General features: G+C 45.6%; 1 protein-coding gene across 2 annotated transcripts; it reads right to left on the minus strand.

The window, feature by feature from the left end:
• Positions 1-703: 703 nt before the first annotated feature.
• Positions 704-14,824, minus strand: fam193a (family with sequence similarity 193 member A). 2 transcript variants are annotated; one of them, XM_079278158.1, is made up of 23 exons: positions 14,472-14,824; positions 13,333-13,401; positions 11,516-11,758; positions 9,467-9,642; positions 9,200-9,367; positions 8,733-8,979; positions 8,494-8,618; positions 8,109-8,256; positions 7,912-7,986; positions 7,750-7,824; positions 7,543-7,655; positions 6,781-7,023; positions 6,478-6,634; positions 6,162-6,305; positions 5,638-5,913; positions 5,079-5,301; positions 4,662-4,979; positions 4,088-4,370; positions 3,769-3,955; positions 3,322-3,564; positions 2,286-3,186; positions 1,887-1,968; positions 704-1,490 (listed from the first exon to the last, which is right to left on the minus strand). In XM_079278158.1, exons 1-23 carry the CDS (start codon positions 14,691-14,693, stop codon positions 1,397-1,399), a joined length of 4,812 nt encoding a protein of 1,603 aa, XP_079134284.1. In that variant the 5' UTR covers positions 14,694-14,824; the 3' UTR covers positions 704-1,396. The 2 variants fall into 2 exon arrangements, with proteins under 2 accessions (XP_079134284.1, XP_079134283.1); XM_079278157.1 differs by having other exon boundaries at positions 4,614-4,979.
• Positions 14,825-14,937: the final 113 nt, after the last annotated feature.

Consider the following 14,937-nt stretch of genomic DNA (forward strand, 5'->3'; position numbering starts at 1 on the left):
GATACAATTTTCTTTTTCTGTGGAATATTAAGTTGCGGCAAATTAGCTTAGCTTAGCACAAAGACAGAAAAAAAAGGGAGAAATTGTTAGCCTGGCTCTGTCAAACGGTAACAACTGCCAGCCGTCACCTCTAAAACTCGCGTGTCAACACGCTACATCTCGTTTGTTTAATCAGTACAAAAAGAAGGAAGTGTAAAAACTGCAGGAGGTAATGTGCCGGACCGTTTCCTGGCTCCAAACGTTTGCCGGGTAAAGTAGCGCAGACGGCAAGAAGCTCCTGATCCCGACCAAGAAATTGTCTGTAAAACAGCCAACTGTCGTTTTTACGAGCCATTCGTTACACTGCAACACGCAAATTAGTGAGCTTTGAGAATGCGCTTCTGTCCCAAAACTATTTCTTTACATGTATGTGTAGTTTTTAAGTGTCCATGCCCTTTTAATGGAAATTTCTACAGCATGTAGGAAATAAGATTCGACACAAGACTCATAATCCTGCCGTACTACTGTATTCCATCTTTCAAAAAAGAAAGACAAGATTTAATATTACTTAACAATATGTTAAAAGTAGCCAGTTTGGCTTCAGTGTTAATACAATATACACTCTATAACAGATTGATAGTGTGAGTATTGTTCTTTTTCGATTTCATTCTGAAAGTCTTCTGATACAAGCTGGCTACAGGTCAAAAATAAAGAAAACAAAAACTGTAACTGGTACACTTTTACTCAACAGTTTGTTAAACAGAACTTAAAAACCAAAAAATAACATTGTCAAGTATTACGCTTTCCTCCTTTCTGTGAAACGGGGTGGTTGGGGGGTTGGGGGGGGGAACCAGCTGACCAAGCCCATTCCCTTGTCAATCATGTGGATGAGATGCCGTGCTAGGAACGGGAAACGATGGGATATTAAGCCACAATATCTCAAATACAGCTTTTAATTCATTACATTTCTCTTCTTTTTTTTGCAGTTTCCATTGTCTCTTTTTTTTGGAAGGAAACCATCCAGACATAGCAAGCATCTTTTGACTATAGGTAAGCCATTAAAAGAAAAAAAACATTTCAGACCATGGCTTTGTAAGTCAAAAGAAATGCCCAACTCAGACTAAAAGCACACAAGCACGCAAGGAAAATTAATCAGATGAAAAGTAGCATTTTGTGATTCTTTGTGTGATTTAATTTAATTTTTGTTTTAGTTCTGCAGGTGGATCGATCCAGATGGGTCCGTGGTGGAACCACACAGCGACAGGAACAAAGCAAGGCAGCGTGGGTGTGATTTGGGCACAGCAGGAGAGAAGTTCTGGGAGGACAACAGCTGGGTGGAGGTAAAGGGAGGGGGCGGGGCGGGGGGGTTGGAACAGCTGTTAAGGTACTGATTGTGTCCGGTCACTGACCAACAGCCTCAGTGTGCAGCGTACGTAGCTTTCTTCAAACTAAAGTTTGACCAGTTGATGGAAAGCCGTTGGCGGGTCTGCTGGGCAGAGTCCAAGCAGAACCTGCAGGAAAAAAAACAAAAACACATGAAACCTTCTGAAGGGGCACGCTAAGACATTTTTAAACGGGGAACGTAACCGGTACGGTACTCTGTGACATTTTTGTGAAAGATTTCTTGCCAGAACACATTTTGTGTAGCGCTGATGTATAATAAATGTGTTAAATTTCCTTCAAAGAGATTTTTCTTTCATTAGGGAAGGCAAGGAGACAATTTGAATGGTTTTAAAACCCTCATTGTTTGCTTGCTAGCGGTTGTCTTCTTCTTCCTCGTCTTTGCTGGCCAATCAATGTGCGTCTACCTCATTGCTATTCAACTGTCAATCAACAGAACAGCGTGTAACTGTGGAAACTGTGCGTGTGCATTTTATCCACTTATGACGATGTTGCAATACACACACCTTTTGAAATATTCCACCTCCCTCTCCGTTTCATCCATTTCAGTGGTATCCAGGTCGATGTCTTTGGGCAAGAATACGTCATCTAAAAGAAAATGACACAAATGGATGTTAAATGCTGCGATATTAAATATATGAATTACTTTTGGAAGTGTACTATGAAATAAGTCTCAGAGGAGAACTTTAGATATGCATCTTTGATACTACCACTACTGGCTGGCGCTTGAGTCGCTACACATCTGAATGTAGGCGGGTTTGTCAGAGGAATAAAAGCGGAAAACTCCCGCACACTGTACCAGCCACAAGTGAGACAAACCGGAATCTTTTTCCTCCAACAAAACCCTCTACAGCAGATTCTATACCAGATTATCTATCACCGGAATTGTGCCCCATAAAACCAACCTATTGAGGTGTTCATCTTGTCCCCCTTCTTCTTCTTGCTCTTCTTGCTCTTGCCTTTGGGCTGTGGAGACTCTGCACTGGGAGGTTTGCCATTCTGCTCAGTGTGGGAGGCTGGAGGGGGTGACGGGGAAGGGTTTGACACAGGTGGACTTCGCCTATCTTCCTTTATGTGGGTCAGCGGTTGTTGTAGCTGCTGATGCTGCCTTTTCCCACTGCCGCTTCCAGTGTTACACCTGTCCTCCCTCCTCGGTGTAGTGGTTAGGAGAGGAGGCAGGGCCTCGGCAGGCCTGATTCGCGTTGCTTTGATGTCTGGTGTAGTGGTGGGGGCGGTGCCGTTCGCTAGCTTTGCTGCCACATCTGAGCTCCTGGGTAGCTCTGGGGCTTTCTTTACAGCAGCCACACAAGTGGCCACTTTAGCAGACTGCTTGGCCTTTACTTTACTGTTGACCTCCAGCTGGGATGTAGGCGTGCCATTGTGGAGGATGGCATGACAGTTGGGGATGTTGGTCTCAGTAGAAAAACCCCTCTCACTAGTGTGTTTCGGGCTGTGCTGTGTGTTGGGGCGGGGTAGGGGGTCTAATCTGGGTTCCTTCTTTTCCGGGAGCCTGATGAGGGTTTGAAGCAGTGAGTGTGACTTTCCGTTCTGTAGGTTATCTAAGACGTTCTGAGCTGTCTGTTTGAGGGGCTGTGGGTTGTTTTGTGGGGGAGCGGTGTTTTCCTTTGCTTTCTCTTTCTTTTTCTTCTTGGCAGCCCGATGATGCTGCAGCTCTTGCAGCCGGAGCAGCTCCTTTTGAAGCGCCGCCTCTTCCTCTTCCTGCCGCTGTCGTCGTTGCTGCTCCTCCAACATCTGCTGCTCCTCCCTCTCACGGGTTTCTGCCTCCAGACGGGCCTTCTCCTCCATCTGAAGCACACAGAGACGTACACTTTCAGCATTAAAACAACTTCGGCCCAAAAGTGTATATACCGGTGTGTGTGTATATATGTATATACACTGGAGGTCATTGCTACTGTTTAGGTAATTGGGAGGGACGTTTACCTTCTTCTGTTTATGCCTGGCCCGTTTGGCTGCTTTAGAACTGGAGGCAGGTTTATTGTCGGCACTATTGATGAACTGCAATAAGTCCTCCACCCGCCTGTGGTCCTCCACTCCTCCATCTCGCTCCATCACTGGTTGCTGCTGCTCCTCCCGTTTAGGCTGCTCCTCCTTACGTTTGGTCAGACGCAAGCGCAGCTTCTCTCGCATCTCTGCATAGTTTCGACTGGTAGGAGCAGCTGGGGGCTGGGAACGAAACAGAGTGTGTTCAAATAAATGATTACATTAGGTTAATACTCTATGATTCACTCGATTCTTAGCTTGGAACAAACTGAATGCAGAATTGAAATTCAAAAAAGTACCCAAATTAGCATCCGCCCCAAAGAAAAACATGTAAATTTGAGGTGAACATGCTCATAACTTCAGTGAGTGCAAATGTGTGCCTCTTACCCCGCCATGCCCGAAGAACTCGCAGTAGCAGCAGTCACAGTACTTTCCTTCTTTCTGGTTTGTGGAGGTGGAAGTGGAAGAGCTGTGCTCGGAGCAGCTGTCCTCGTCCTGACTCTCCTCCCCATCGTACGGCTGGTGCTCGTACGCCCCATTCCCCTCACAGCGATGGCCTTCACAGTCAGGATCACTGAAAAGAATCGTACTTAAAACGGGTCCCTAAAGATTCTTATTTTCATCACAAACGACAAAATCATATTTCCAATCGATTATGCTTGATTAATGTCCTTTATGAGCCTGTAGGACACGGTGGTGGTCTTACCTGCAGACACTGGGTGGGGCACTGACGGGACCATCAGCTGAGGAGGCCGGCGGCTCGGCAGGCGGGAGGCACAAACCCTGGTGGGTCTCCATGAAGTCCTGGGCGGGGGCAGCCATCTTTGGAAAGGGCTGGGATCCCATTGTGGGAAGGTGCGTGGTGGGTGCTGGGGGCAGGGTGGGGGCGGAGAGTGGAGGGAGGGAGGCGAGTCCTGTGGGACAGTTTCTAGGGGGGGCTGGAGCGGGTTGCCTATGGTCCTCTTTACCTAGATTGTGAAATACATCGTCTAGAGGAGACAAAGATATATTGGATGAGAGCATTGTCTAGTTCTTCTTTGTTCTTAAAAACATGCAGGTACTCACAAGGTTATCACACAAAAGGAAAAGTTAGCAACAAATATCAGAGAATTAACTATTCATATTTATAAGAAACAAGTTTGATTAAAATCGGAATATATCCTTGAACTTTGTTTTGTGTTATGTAGTCAAAACTGTAATTCCCAAAGCATTGCTCCTACAGCCTATATTACCTAAAGAGTTGGGTCTTTTAGATGCTAGGTGGATGGGTGGGTTATTACTTGACTGGACAGTGGTGGCAGTGCAAGACACAGAGGACGTGGATGCGGAGGTGGCCATCACTACTCGGTTGGTCTCCATGAAGGCATCCTGGAAATTGTAGAGACACTTCTTCTTGGCGCCACTCTTCTTCTGCTGTTTGGCTTCGGAAGAGGAGCATGAAGACGACGACGAAGACGACGATGAAGACGATGACAATGACGAGGAAGCGGAGCAGGAAGGGGGCAGAGGGGTGGGCAGCGAGGAGTGTTCCCCTTGGGGGCCGATCGATGATGTTGGGGGGAGGGCCATGTCAGCGAGGGGTGGGCCGAGCATGTCACCTGTTGATAAATAACAAAATCAGACAACCTCGTGATTTCAACAGTGTTTGACTCGCTGCATTTTGTATGGATTATTTCTGCAGTGCCAGAGAGGCTCACCTGGAAGGGACTCGGGCAACAGGACAGATGGATTCCAGCTCTTCATCACAGCAGCATCCCAAAGGTTCTCAAACTTGAGCGAGAGGCACTGCAGTGAGCTGTTCCAGTCGCCCGCTCCACATGCACCGCCAAAGCAGTTCTGGTAAACGTGCTCCGGTAACGACGGGCTGAAGGCCGGCTGCTTGGCCGCTGAGTGGTTTGATGTGGGGTTTGGGGGCAAAGGCTTAAAGGAAAGAAGAAATAAGTTACAAAACAAATCGTGTCACTAGTTTGGGATTACGAGAAACTGCTTTGAGCTGGTGGAGAATACAGTTTTTGGTTTGTTGTTAACTTGGACTGGGTTCAGCCTGACCCCTGGTGGCGGATGATTAAAATGACAAAGTGAAACTAGAATACGACGAAGCTCAGTATTGTTCCTGTAAACTTTAAAAATCCCCAGTGATCAGGAAATTAATACATTTCCCTTAAAGGGACTCTCATAGCTATAATTATACACACGAGATAAAGAAAGTAATCAGGAAGAAGATAAGTGCTGTATGGGCTCACGACTTGTCCTCACCTTGTTGTGTGTGAGAGGAGGACTGGGAGGGTAGAGCGTGGGGTGCAGCAGGGGCCGGGAGAAGTTGTGTAGGGGCAGGTGGCCGTGGATGTGGGGGTAGAGGTGGAGGGCAGGGTGGGTAGGGGGTGTCTTGCTGTCTGTGAAGAACTGGTGTCCAACAGTGGGAGGTGCAGCGTGGAGGCGACTAGGGGGCAGGCATCTGGCAGGGCCCAGGGTGGAGGAGCTGGGGTCTTGGTTGCACACGTGGCATTCGCAGGCATGCTGGACCTGTTCTACCTGAGAGTGGGAACACAAATTCAACACATGTCGCGTGTGTTTATTCTGGTGCGTGTTCCTCTACCCTGCCCTTGTAAGATTACCATCTAGTTATATTTACACTGAAACAATGAGTCGTTCGACAGAAGATTTTATCAGCAGCAATTTCGTCAATCCATGAATCATTTCAGTGCTCATTTCATGATGAAAACATACTTTAAAGGCATAACTGTGTAACAAAGAAAGCTTATTAAAAGGTGTTACCACACCTGTTGGTGGTTGTAAGGTGGAGGGCTGACGGTCTTTCCAGAGGAAAGCTCCTCCCGCTGGCCTCTGGGCTCCCCACCGACCTCCCCATCAACTTCCTCCTCATCACCCTCTGATGAGCTGCTGCTGCTGGTCCTGTGAGCAGACTGAGACAGAAATGAGAAGACCCATTTAGGAAACAGGTGAGGAACAGCACACAAAAGCCGGTAGCCCACTCATAATGAACGTCAGTGCCATCATTCAGAAACTCTGGAGGGAAATTCACAACTAATCGTGGGCATTTTTAAAGTAATATAAAACAGCAAGCACAGAACTCACCCCTGCCTTCAGTTCCACGTTTTCACATTCCCCATTGATGTCATTATGGAGGCCGTTCACAGCAGCGGTCACAACACTGTTCTCCACATATCCAGTCATAGGGTAGATGTCCCCGAACTTACTGGACAACGGAGGCACTTCGTCATCATCACTAATACTAAAAGAAGAGGGAAATGAGTAGTGGTGTTAGCGGAAAGTGACAGCGGGGGGAATTATTGTTTATAGGAAGCGGTGTGCAGTTATGATCTGTGCTTAGATGAGTCGTTACAACCATTTTGATGGGACAGTGACTGGCTAACTTACAAAGTGTTGGGATCTCCTTCGGGCAGAATGAGCCTTGAATGCTGCTGAATGGTGATGGGAGAACTGGAGTTGGAGCCAGAGGCTGAGCTGCCGGAGGAGAGGCTGGGAGGGTGCACCTCTGCCAGGTAGTCGCGGGGAGGTTCCCCTTGCAGGGGCAGCTTGATGTGGAGGTCCTCGGCGATGGGAGAGTCCATGATGCCACAGGTCAGGATGTGGGAGAGACTACAGTCATCACACGTGCACCTGTTGGTAGTCAGTAGTACACAATCTTAATATTGCAATACTTATGAGAGTATTTTCTTAATATTTGTTATTCAGTATTCACGGTGACATACGCAGTTAAACTCATGTCTCTTACTGTTTCAGTTACAACATCTCAAAATTAGATTGTTGACATAATACGATATCAAGAAAAGCTAATATGAACAAATTATTGCGGAACCTCACATATTGGGGATAAAGGAGGCAGAACTAAAAGTCGAGCTCATAGTGGCCTTCCTTTGGATAATCGTTTTAACAGTTATAGACGCATCCATCAACAACGAACTCTAGGTGGGTTTTAGGGAAATCGCGTGAGAGTATCCGTGCAATAGTAGAAAGGTTCTAGGTTTTTGGTTCATGCTCCTCAAGGCCCACGCGGCCATCAACAACATCTGGCTGGAAGACGGCCCTAGCTCTTAGTGGCGCCATAGTGGAGAAGCGCTGGCCGTTGGAAGTGACGTGATCTCAGTCCAGACAAACCAACGAGTCGCGGAAACTCACCTTCTTCGATAATTGCAGTTTGGGCAGTCTGGAATACTCAGACGAGATGAGAGCATTCTCATAGTGTCTGTGAAGTTGTGTTCTCCGGTGGGGGGCTTCTTACTGTTGGGCAACTGTAAAGAGAACACAATTTTAGAAACTGCTCTGAGGCGCCGAACTACACACATTTAAAATCTGCCACGACGGCGCCGTCATATTGTCGTGTACCTGTTCTTCTATAAATCTTCTCTGCTTAAAGAACTCCCAGTCCTCCTTCAGCATTCGCTGCTTCGTCTTCAAAGTCTGGAAATGGGCAGAAGAGTGTGAACTTTCAGAAATGACAGAAATCACAATTTGACTGTGTTCAAACGTCATTCTCAAGTCTCTTACGTTTTTGCTTATCAAAGACTTGTGTGGCTCTGTTCTTTGGTTGGTGAGACTCTGACCCTCCACCTTAAAAAGCAGCTGCAAAAGAGTCACATCCTTAGAGCGTTAATTACGCCATCTTCACAAAGTACCACCTTTGTACAAAAGTACTGTCATTTCCTGTATCAAATGTGTTTCTGCTCTGTCCAGGATGTGTATACCTGTTCATCTACATAGTCATCAATCCTCTTCTCACACTCCTGCCATTCAGTAGCCACCGAAGCCATCTCCTGCTGCAGCTGATGGTAGCTTTCTAACAAGGTCCTGTACATATCTTCATTGTATGAGTCGTGAGAGGCTGTGCCATGTCTAAAAAACATTTGAAAAAAAGAGGCAGAATAAGACAAAGACACTTGTATGGTTTAATGGATGAGACGTGTGTAGAATGTGTGTTCACGAAGGTCAACTGATCATTTGAAAAGTAAACTTCTGAAACACTGAATGTGGCACATCGGTCCAATTTGGGTGAGGAACATCAGATGACATGAAAATGATGGATGAGTAGCTAATCATATCTTTCATTACACGAGTACAACTATATCTTACTTCAGCTGTGCAACCAGTGCAGGTAAACTGCTGTGCAAGATCGGTTCAGAGAACACCAGATTCTCAAAAAGGTGCTTGTTGTGCAGCTCCCACGTCACCTGGAATTTCTGAAGGTGCTCATTTTCCTGGAGAAAAAAACATTCCGAATCATCGTCAGCCTGTGATGCCACCTGCAGGACAGCTACCACACTATGTTACCATACCCCGTATAGCTGCAGCGACACAAAAGACAAACTGACCAGGGTGAGCAGGAAGCTGCTGATGGTGCGTGCAGCTTGACAGAGGGCGTTGTACTCCTCTAGCAGCAGGGAAATGAACTGGTAGGCCTGAGGAGGACCCAGGGCTGCAGCCACAGTCCCCGCTGGTCCTTGAGTCTTGGGTCCTGTAGATGGGTGCTTCAGTAGCCGCACCTTCATTTCCAAAACGTATTCACGCGCCTGCTGCTCCAACCGTTGATACAGCTGGTAAGGGTCCTTCTCACAGAGTCTACCGGGGGGGGGGGGATAAAAAGCAAGGACATAAAGATGAGATTGTATGGGGCTTTTAATCTGACCGATACAGTTGAGATGGAAGTAGTTTCAACTTGTTGACATCATTCCTTTCAAAGGCTGTCAGGCCTGATTGTTCTTACAAAAGGCTTATTTGATGCATCCACAGTTCAATAGCGGCCCCTAGTGGACAAACACCTAAAAGAGTGTCGCTTTACCTATCGACAAGCTCCTTCATGCCCTCCTTGTCTCTCTCTAGGGGCTGGTCATGGTCATCTGCTAATGGTGTTCCTGTCTGACGGTAGATGCAGCGCACCAGGTAGCGAACCTCCGACCAGTGGTTCTGTAGCTGCTGTGACTCCCTCTCTGATTCAGCAGAGATCTCCCTGTTATTCAGGACATGAATTCATTAAGAGCTTGAAATAAAGATTGAACAGTGCATTAGAATTGAATTCCCTTTCGAATGGCAATCACTCTGAACTGACCGTCTCTCGTTGCAGGCGTCACAGCTGCACACTGTATCAGCGGGCATTGGTGCGGTGAGGTCCGGGACAGGGAGCATGGGTAGTGTCGGCACAGCAGTGGTCAGTCGGTCCCCTGTGGCTGCCTCCTGGGCCAGGTTTCCGTTACCCACGGGCATGTGCAAAAGGAAGTCCTGGCTCTGTGGGGAAATATCACAAACGGCCCACTGAGATACAGAACACTTTTGATGCTTTCCTCAATTTAGCACTTGCTGCGTTGTTTGTCAAGTCACAATTATTTCTCTTGATTGACAAAGAAGAAAGATGTTCTGTGAGCTGACGCACAGTAGCTAGGATCGGCCAATCCAAGGAGAGAGTCTTGCGCCCCAACAGGAACGTCATGGGGTAAGTGTTTCTTATTAAGATACGCACCTATGTAACTACGATAGGAGCCGGGCTGGGCTGGTCTAATCATGGACAAGCTGCTGGAGCTGTGATGTTGAATTTCTGATCTTCCTGCAGCTGTTTCACAGTAAAAGCTTTCCAGTGGCTTAGCTCTGTTTACTACAGCGCCATGATATTTAGAGTCAGCATCAACCCCACTGCTGTGAGGATGCAGAGGAACAATACATTAATGAGGAAACCAAACCCAAGCCAGACAGCCACGGCACACCCACAACAAGGAAACCCACCGCTCTGACATACCCGACAGCCTTAATATAAAGCCTCATCATATCGTATATGAACCAGCTCAACAATGCAACAGCTACAACCGCTCGAGGTACTCAATACGGTTTAGAGTTTACAACTTTGACTGGTGTTAACAATTGACTTGCACAAGTGTAAACTTAGTATAACTTTGAATCACAGGTCAGTAAGGCAGTGTGTGTCTTTGAGCCCATGTGTCATTGTAGTAAAGACATATTGCACCTAACACGCACACACGTGTTACTTTTGAAATTCTGCTACAATACGAAACTCCCTATTTGCCGTTTTTAATTTCACATTTTTTGTTTGCTAATCGAAGTATGTGCTTGAGTAATGATTCATGAACTTCCCAGAACTCAGAGACACGTCATCAATGTGCAAGCAGCAAAATGACGCAGAATGTACCTGTGTGTAAATACAATAATGTGTAGTCGGCAGAGATGACTACACATTATTTCTGATTGACAAGAGTTTACTTGAGGCTCAGGTCATACAACCACAATGTAGCGAACACACAACACAGCAGAGTGGCAGCAGAACTGTGTAAACAGTGACAACAGTTTACACATTTCTGCTGCCTTTGACCCTGCTGAAAAAATGAAATATGGAATATGAAACTACTGCTTCGAGTCTGTACAACAAATAACTGCTCATAACTTGCACTTAATCAAAGCACACAGGTAAAAACTATTCAATGTTTAATCACAAGATGTTTCCACTTCTATATTGGCGTTGTCCTGACAAAGACACAAGCTGAGCACATAGCCAGGCTGTCCAACATAAAGACGCTCTGTATTTGAAGAGGCCTCTCAGACATCGTGGCATTCACACAACATAGGCCAGAGAGCATTATTACAGTCATGCTCTGACGTGTCAAGCAAATCCAATTACAAAGTGTTAACAAAAGTTACGGTTACACATCCTGAAAAGAATATAGTCGTTGTTAATCCACTGCTTTGTCCTTTGTTTTAAGAACTCTACATAATTTGCATTTTATGGGTCTAGTTACTATTAACTAGCTATAGTTCAAAGTGAAGCAAAGTCAAAATATGAAATGAGAGAATGTTTTTAACGTTTTTGTTATTTGTGTTTAACAGCAACAGCTGTTATTTCTGGTTGCTCTGCTTTTCTGGCAAAGAAACGGATGTGAACACGAGAGCTACACCATCCCCTGAAAGACTGGCTGCAGCTGTGCGAGTTAAACGGCAGATGTATCACTGCTGAGACGGATGATGTTTGAATGATTCCACAGTCTCCAAAGAACTACAGCACCGGCAGTTTTTTCCTCACTACACCCGCAAACTTTTTGCCCGTCATCTTTGAGCTTCCAACACCTTCAAAACTATCTCTACTCTGGTGTCTTACCCCCAAAGACTGCTCCAGAGCAGTGTGTCGGTCCTCCTTCTCCACTGTGCGCCTGCAGTCGGAGCACACCCACAGAGGCAGCTGGAGGGCGCTGGGTGTCTTGTTGGGCTGTGCCGTACCGTTCTGGCCCGCGATCCCTGCCTCTGGAGGCATGCAACTGTCTTTGCGCTCACATCGGCATAAGAGGCAGCTATCTCCGGCCGTGTAGGGGGCCCGCTGGTTCAAGCCAAACGTGAACGGGGTCTGTGGCGAGTATTTAGTAGGAGGAAGAATAAATCATCAGGTACCCGGCCACACAAATATTCACATAAATAATAAGTATAATATTTTGTTATCATTTTCAAAAAACATGTAAATCAATATAGATTGTCAAACTAAATTAAAAAATAATGTGCAAATTGAAAATAACTGTCTCTAGGATGAACCAGTGTAGTGTCTGCTTGATATCAAGTGCAGTGTCTGCTTGATATCAAGGCAGGTCACACTCTCCTCCTTTGTAAGGCATTGCATTCTGGGTACACCAGCTGTGTAAACCGCCATTAAAACACCGAAACTGTGTCTTCATGTGCAGCCTCCTCAGTGAGTGAACCACAGCGTGGCACAAACACATAATTACCAGTCAGGAGTTTCAATGATTTCCACATTGGTGCAGTTTGTCAGAAAGCACAATGCCTTTGGGGATTTTAAAAAAAGGAAAAGGTTGCTTTGCATCTATTTCAGTAACAGTTTATAGGTGTACCAGGAGTTTCCAGGACTTTCTCAATCTGTGGGAGTTGTGGGTTACTGAGCTTGATTCACTCCTCCAGCAGTGGTATTTTCTGGGGATTTCTTATCTTGACTGTATATTTTGGTAAACTGCAAAGGCCAAACGGGGCGTAACAACTAAAATAATCTGGTTCAATCCAGTATAATTGTGTCACAATTGAATACAACAAAAAAAGCAATGTTCCTCACATAATTGAGACTTTTTTTGCCTGACTTATTTAGAGTAATTTCTTGTCAGCATAACAAAAACACAACATATACAAAATAAAAGCAAAAGCTATTTTGTACACTCGCAGGGTGCATTATTGGATTTGTTGTATGTGCTGAATAAAATATTTCGCTCTTAATACACACAAAACATTATTACGGCATGAATGGGCACAGTCCTTCATTTGCGGTACGGCATACATTCAAAAAGCACTCATTTGGATATAATATCGGCATTAATCGTTCTGATGCTGTGACATTCAGTTTAGCTGGTTATCTATGTTTGTGAATATTGATTTCACTGTCCAAGATCTTAACGACAGGACAATATGAAGTTTGGTTTCGGTCAAATTTTTCATTCAAGACAATGTTTCAATGACAGTCACTTTACATATGGCTAGATGCTAACATAGTGCTGATAACGCATATGCAGCTTTATAACGCCGCTGTCAAAAAAAAGTGCTGCATAGACGGAAATCACTGCTGCAATTGATCACTTAGGGCGGGCTGTCACAAAACGACAACACCGGTTCCAGTCATGTTCCAGATGTGTAGTGCAAATACAGATGTTGAACCATCTTGATGTCATGCTGTGGCAGAGCACTCGACCGTTTGGTGCCCCATCAGAATTGAATATTCTTGATATTTGTGACAGTTATGTCACTTCAGACACTAAACGTTTAAAATGTTATGTGTAAAGGCAAATACACAAAGAGCAACTAAAGCCTTCTTGTAGTGTGCTTCCCCTTCTAGTGTGCCTAAAGTTCTAGCATAAAAGGTGTACATTTTTGATAAATCTAACTGCGGCTTCAGATAAACTTCTGAAACACCTGCTGTGAACTTACCTGAAGGACCCCGGAGAAGTCAGCATTCACTGGTCCTTCCGTAAACTGTGGTGTAACACTGTTGCTTACCTGAGGGATACAAACAGCTCAATGTTTACATAGAAGTGACACTTGATTAATCAGTTAGTGCACCGGTAATTATTACGTTGTGAAGTCTAGATTACAGTTTACAATCTTCTAAAATGTGTTAAGTGATACTGTCAGGCCTGCTCAGGAAAGACACATAGACTACAATATAAACATAATGTGTCCATAGCCGATGTTCAGGCCCCACTTGTACCTAGCAATATCTACTTTATGGTTTCTGAGCTCTTTTTCAATTTGTGTTAAAACGTATCGACTTAATTGACCCCAAAACTAACCAATGAACTTTTGAATCTACGTTACATCTTGAAGTTTAACTTTCAAACACAGGTCAGTTACAAAGAAATTAGCTAACATCTTATGGTGTCCCTGTAACTGAAAGGTGTTTTGTGCCAATGGCTGCAATATCTGCAGGCGGTTAGTCCGTTTATCTTATTATCTGGTGAATATAACCAGGTAAAATTCTTTACAAAGCAAGAAAAATGGAAGGTCAGCTCGTACACATCGAGGCCCGACGGGGCTTAAGTTGTTCGTACTCTTCACTGTTAGCATTAGCTAGCATTCATGTTTATCTGCGTAAAAGCAGCCTTATGGTCCAACTGTGTTGAACCTTATGGTTCTCCTAAATCTTTTGTTTAGCCCATGTAATCTCCACCCAACGTACCTGGACTGCATTTGCTAATAAATAACGCTTCTTGGTGACTTAAGTTGTTGTCGATTCATCTGTGATATCTTAACTTGAGCTAACGATGGTAGTCACAGCGTTCGACACACGTAGCCTAACGCTAATGTTTACGACAGTGTAATACCATATACCGAGGCAGGCTTGACTACACGGCTGGACGACTTGCTAGCGGGCACTGTACACCACAAAGCACAACAACCAGCATTAGCAGTAATTAAGCCAGTTAATGTCCAGCTACGCATACGGTAGTTCGCTAGCTGCCCTCCTCGCATCAGTGTCGGGCCCAAATCAGATGTATGTCGTTGATAGCGCTGCTAGCTAGTCACCCCGTTTTTGACATCCACCAGTTTACAACGCGTGACACTCGTACCTCTCCGTTTATGCCCGTGATGGACCCGATATTCCCGTTGCCCGTATTGCCAGTTGTTAAGAAACTGACGATAGAGGCAGGTGTTGCTGTTCCCGCACAGCCAAGGGCCGAGGCAACCCCGGCCTTGCCACCGCTGGTGTTGCAGACAGCACTGCAACTACTGCCACCGCCCCGCTTGTTCTTCCTGCGTTTAGCCCCTCGTTTAGCATCAGTTGGACTCATTTTTTTCCACAAAAGAAGCGAGACAACGTGCCGTCCACACTTGGCAGGGTCTCGAGTGGAATGCCTGGCGCAATCACTCGGGTATAAGTCCGGGATAGCGATTTAGAGACTCCCCAAAACGACTAGACACTCAGTTCCATCAAAGTGCAAAACCCGACTTCATAGATTCCAATATGGCCTCTAGCTGTGCTGCCTCAACTTGGCAGTTTGCGTTGCAACGCAACTGTGCGTTCCACGTACCCGG

This window comes from Melanostigma gelatinosum (genome assembly GCF_949748355.1).
Source record: "Melanostigma gelatinosum genome assembly, chromosome: 11".
In the NCBI taxonomy this organism is placed as follows: domain Eukaryota; kingdom Metazoa; phylum Chordata; class Actinopteri; order Perciformes; family Zoarcidae; genus Melanostigma; species Melanostigma gelatinosum.

Coding starts and splice junctions, on each gene's coding strand:
- fam193a (XM_079278157.1), bottom strand. CDS start 14,693: ATGAGTCCAACTGATGCTAAACGAGGGGCTAAACGCAGGAAGAACAAG. Junction 7,024..7,542: donor AACTGCAATTATCGAAGAAG/GTGAGTTTCCGC, acceptor GACTACCAACAG/GTGCACGTGTGATGACTGTA. Junction 3,565..3,768: donor AGTTCTTCGGGCATGGCGGG/GTAAGAGGCACA, acceptor TTTCGTTCCCAG/CCCCCAGCTGCTCCTACCAG.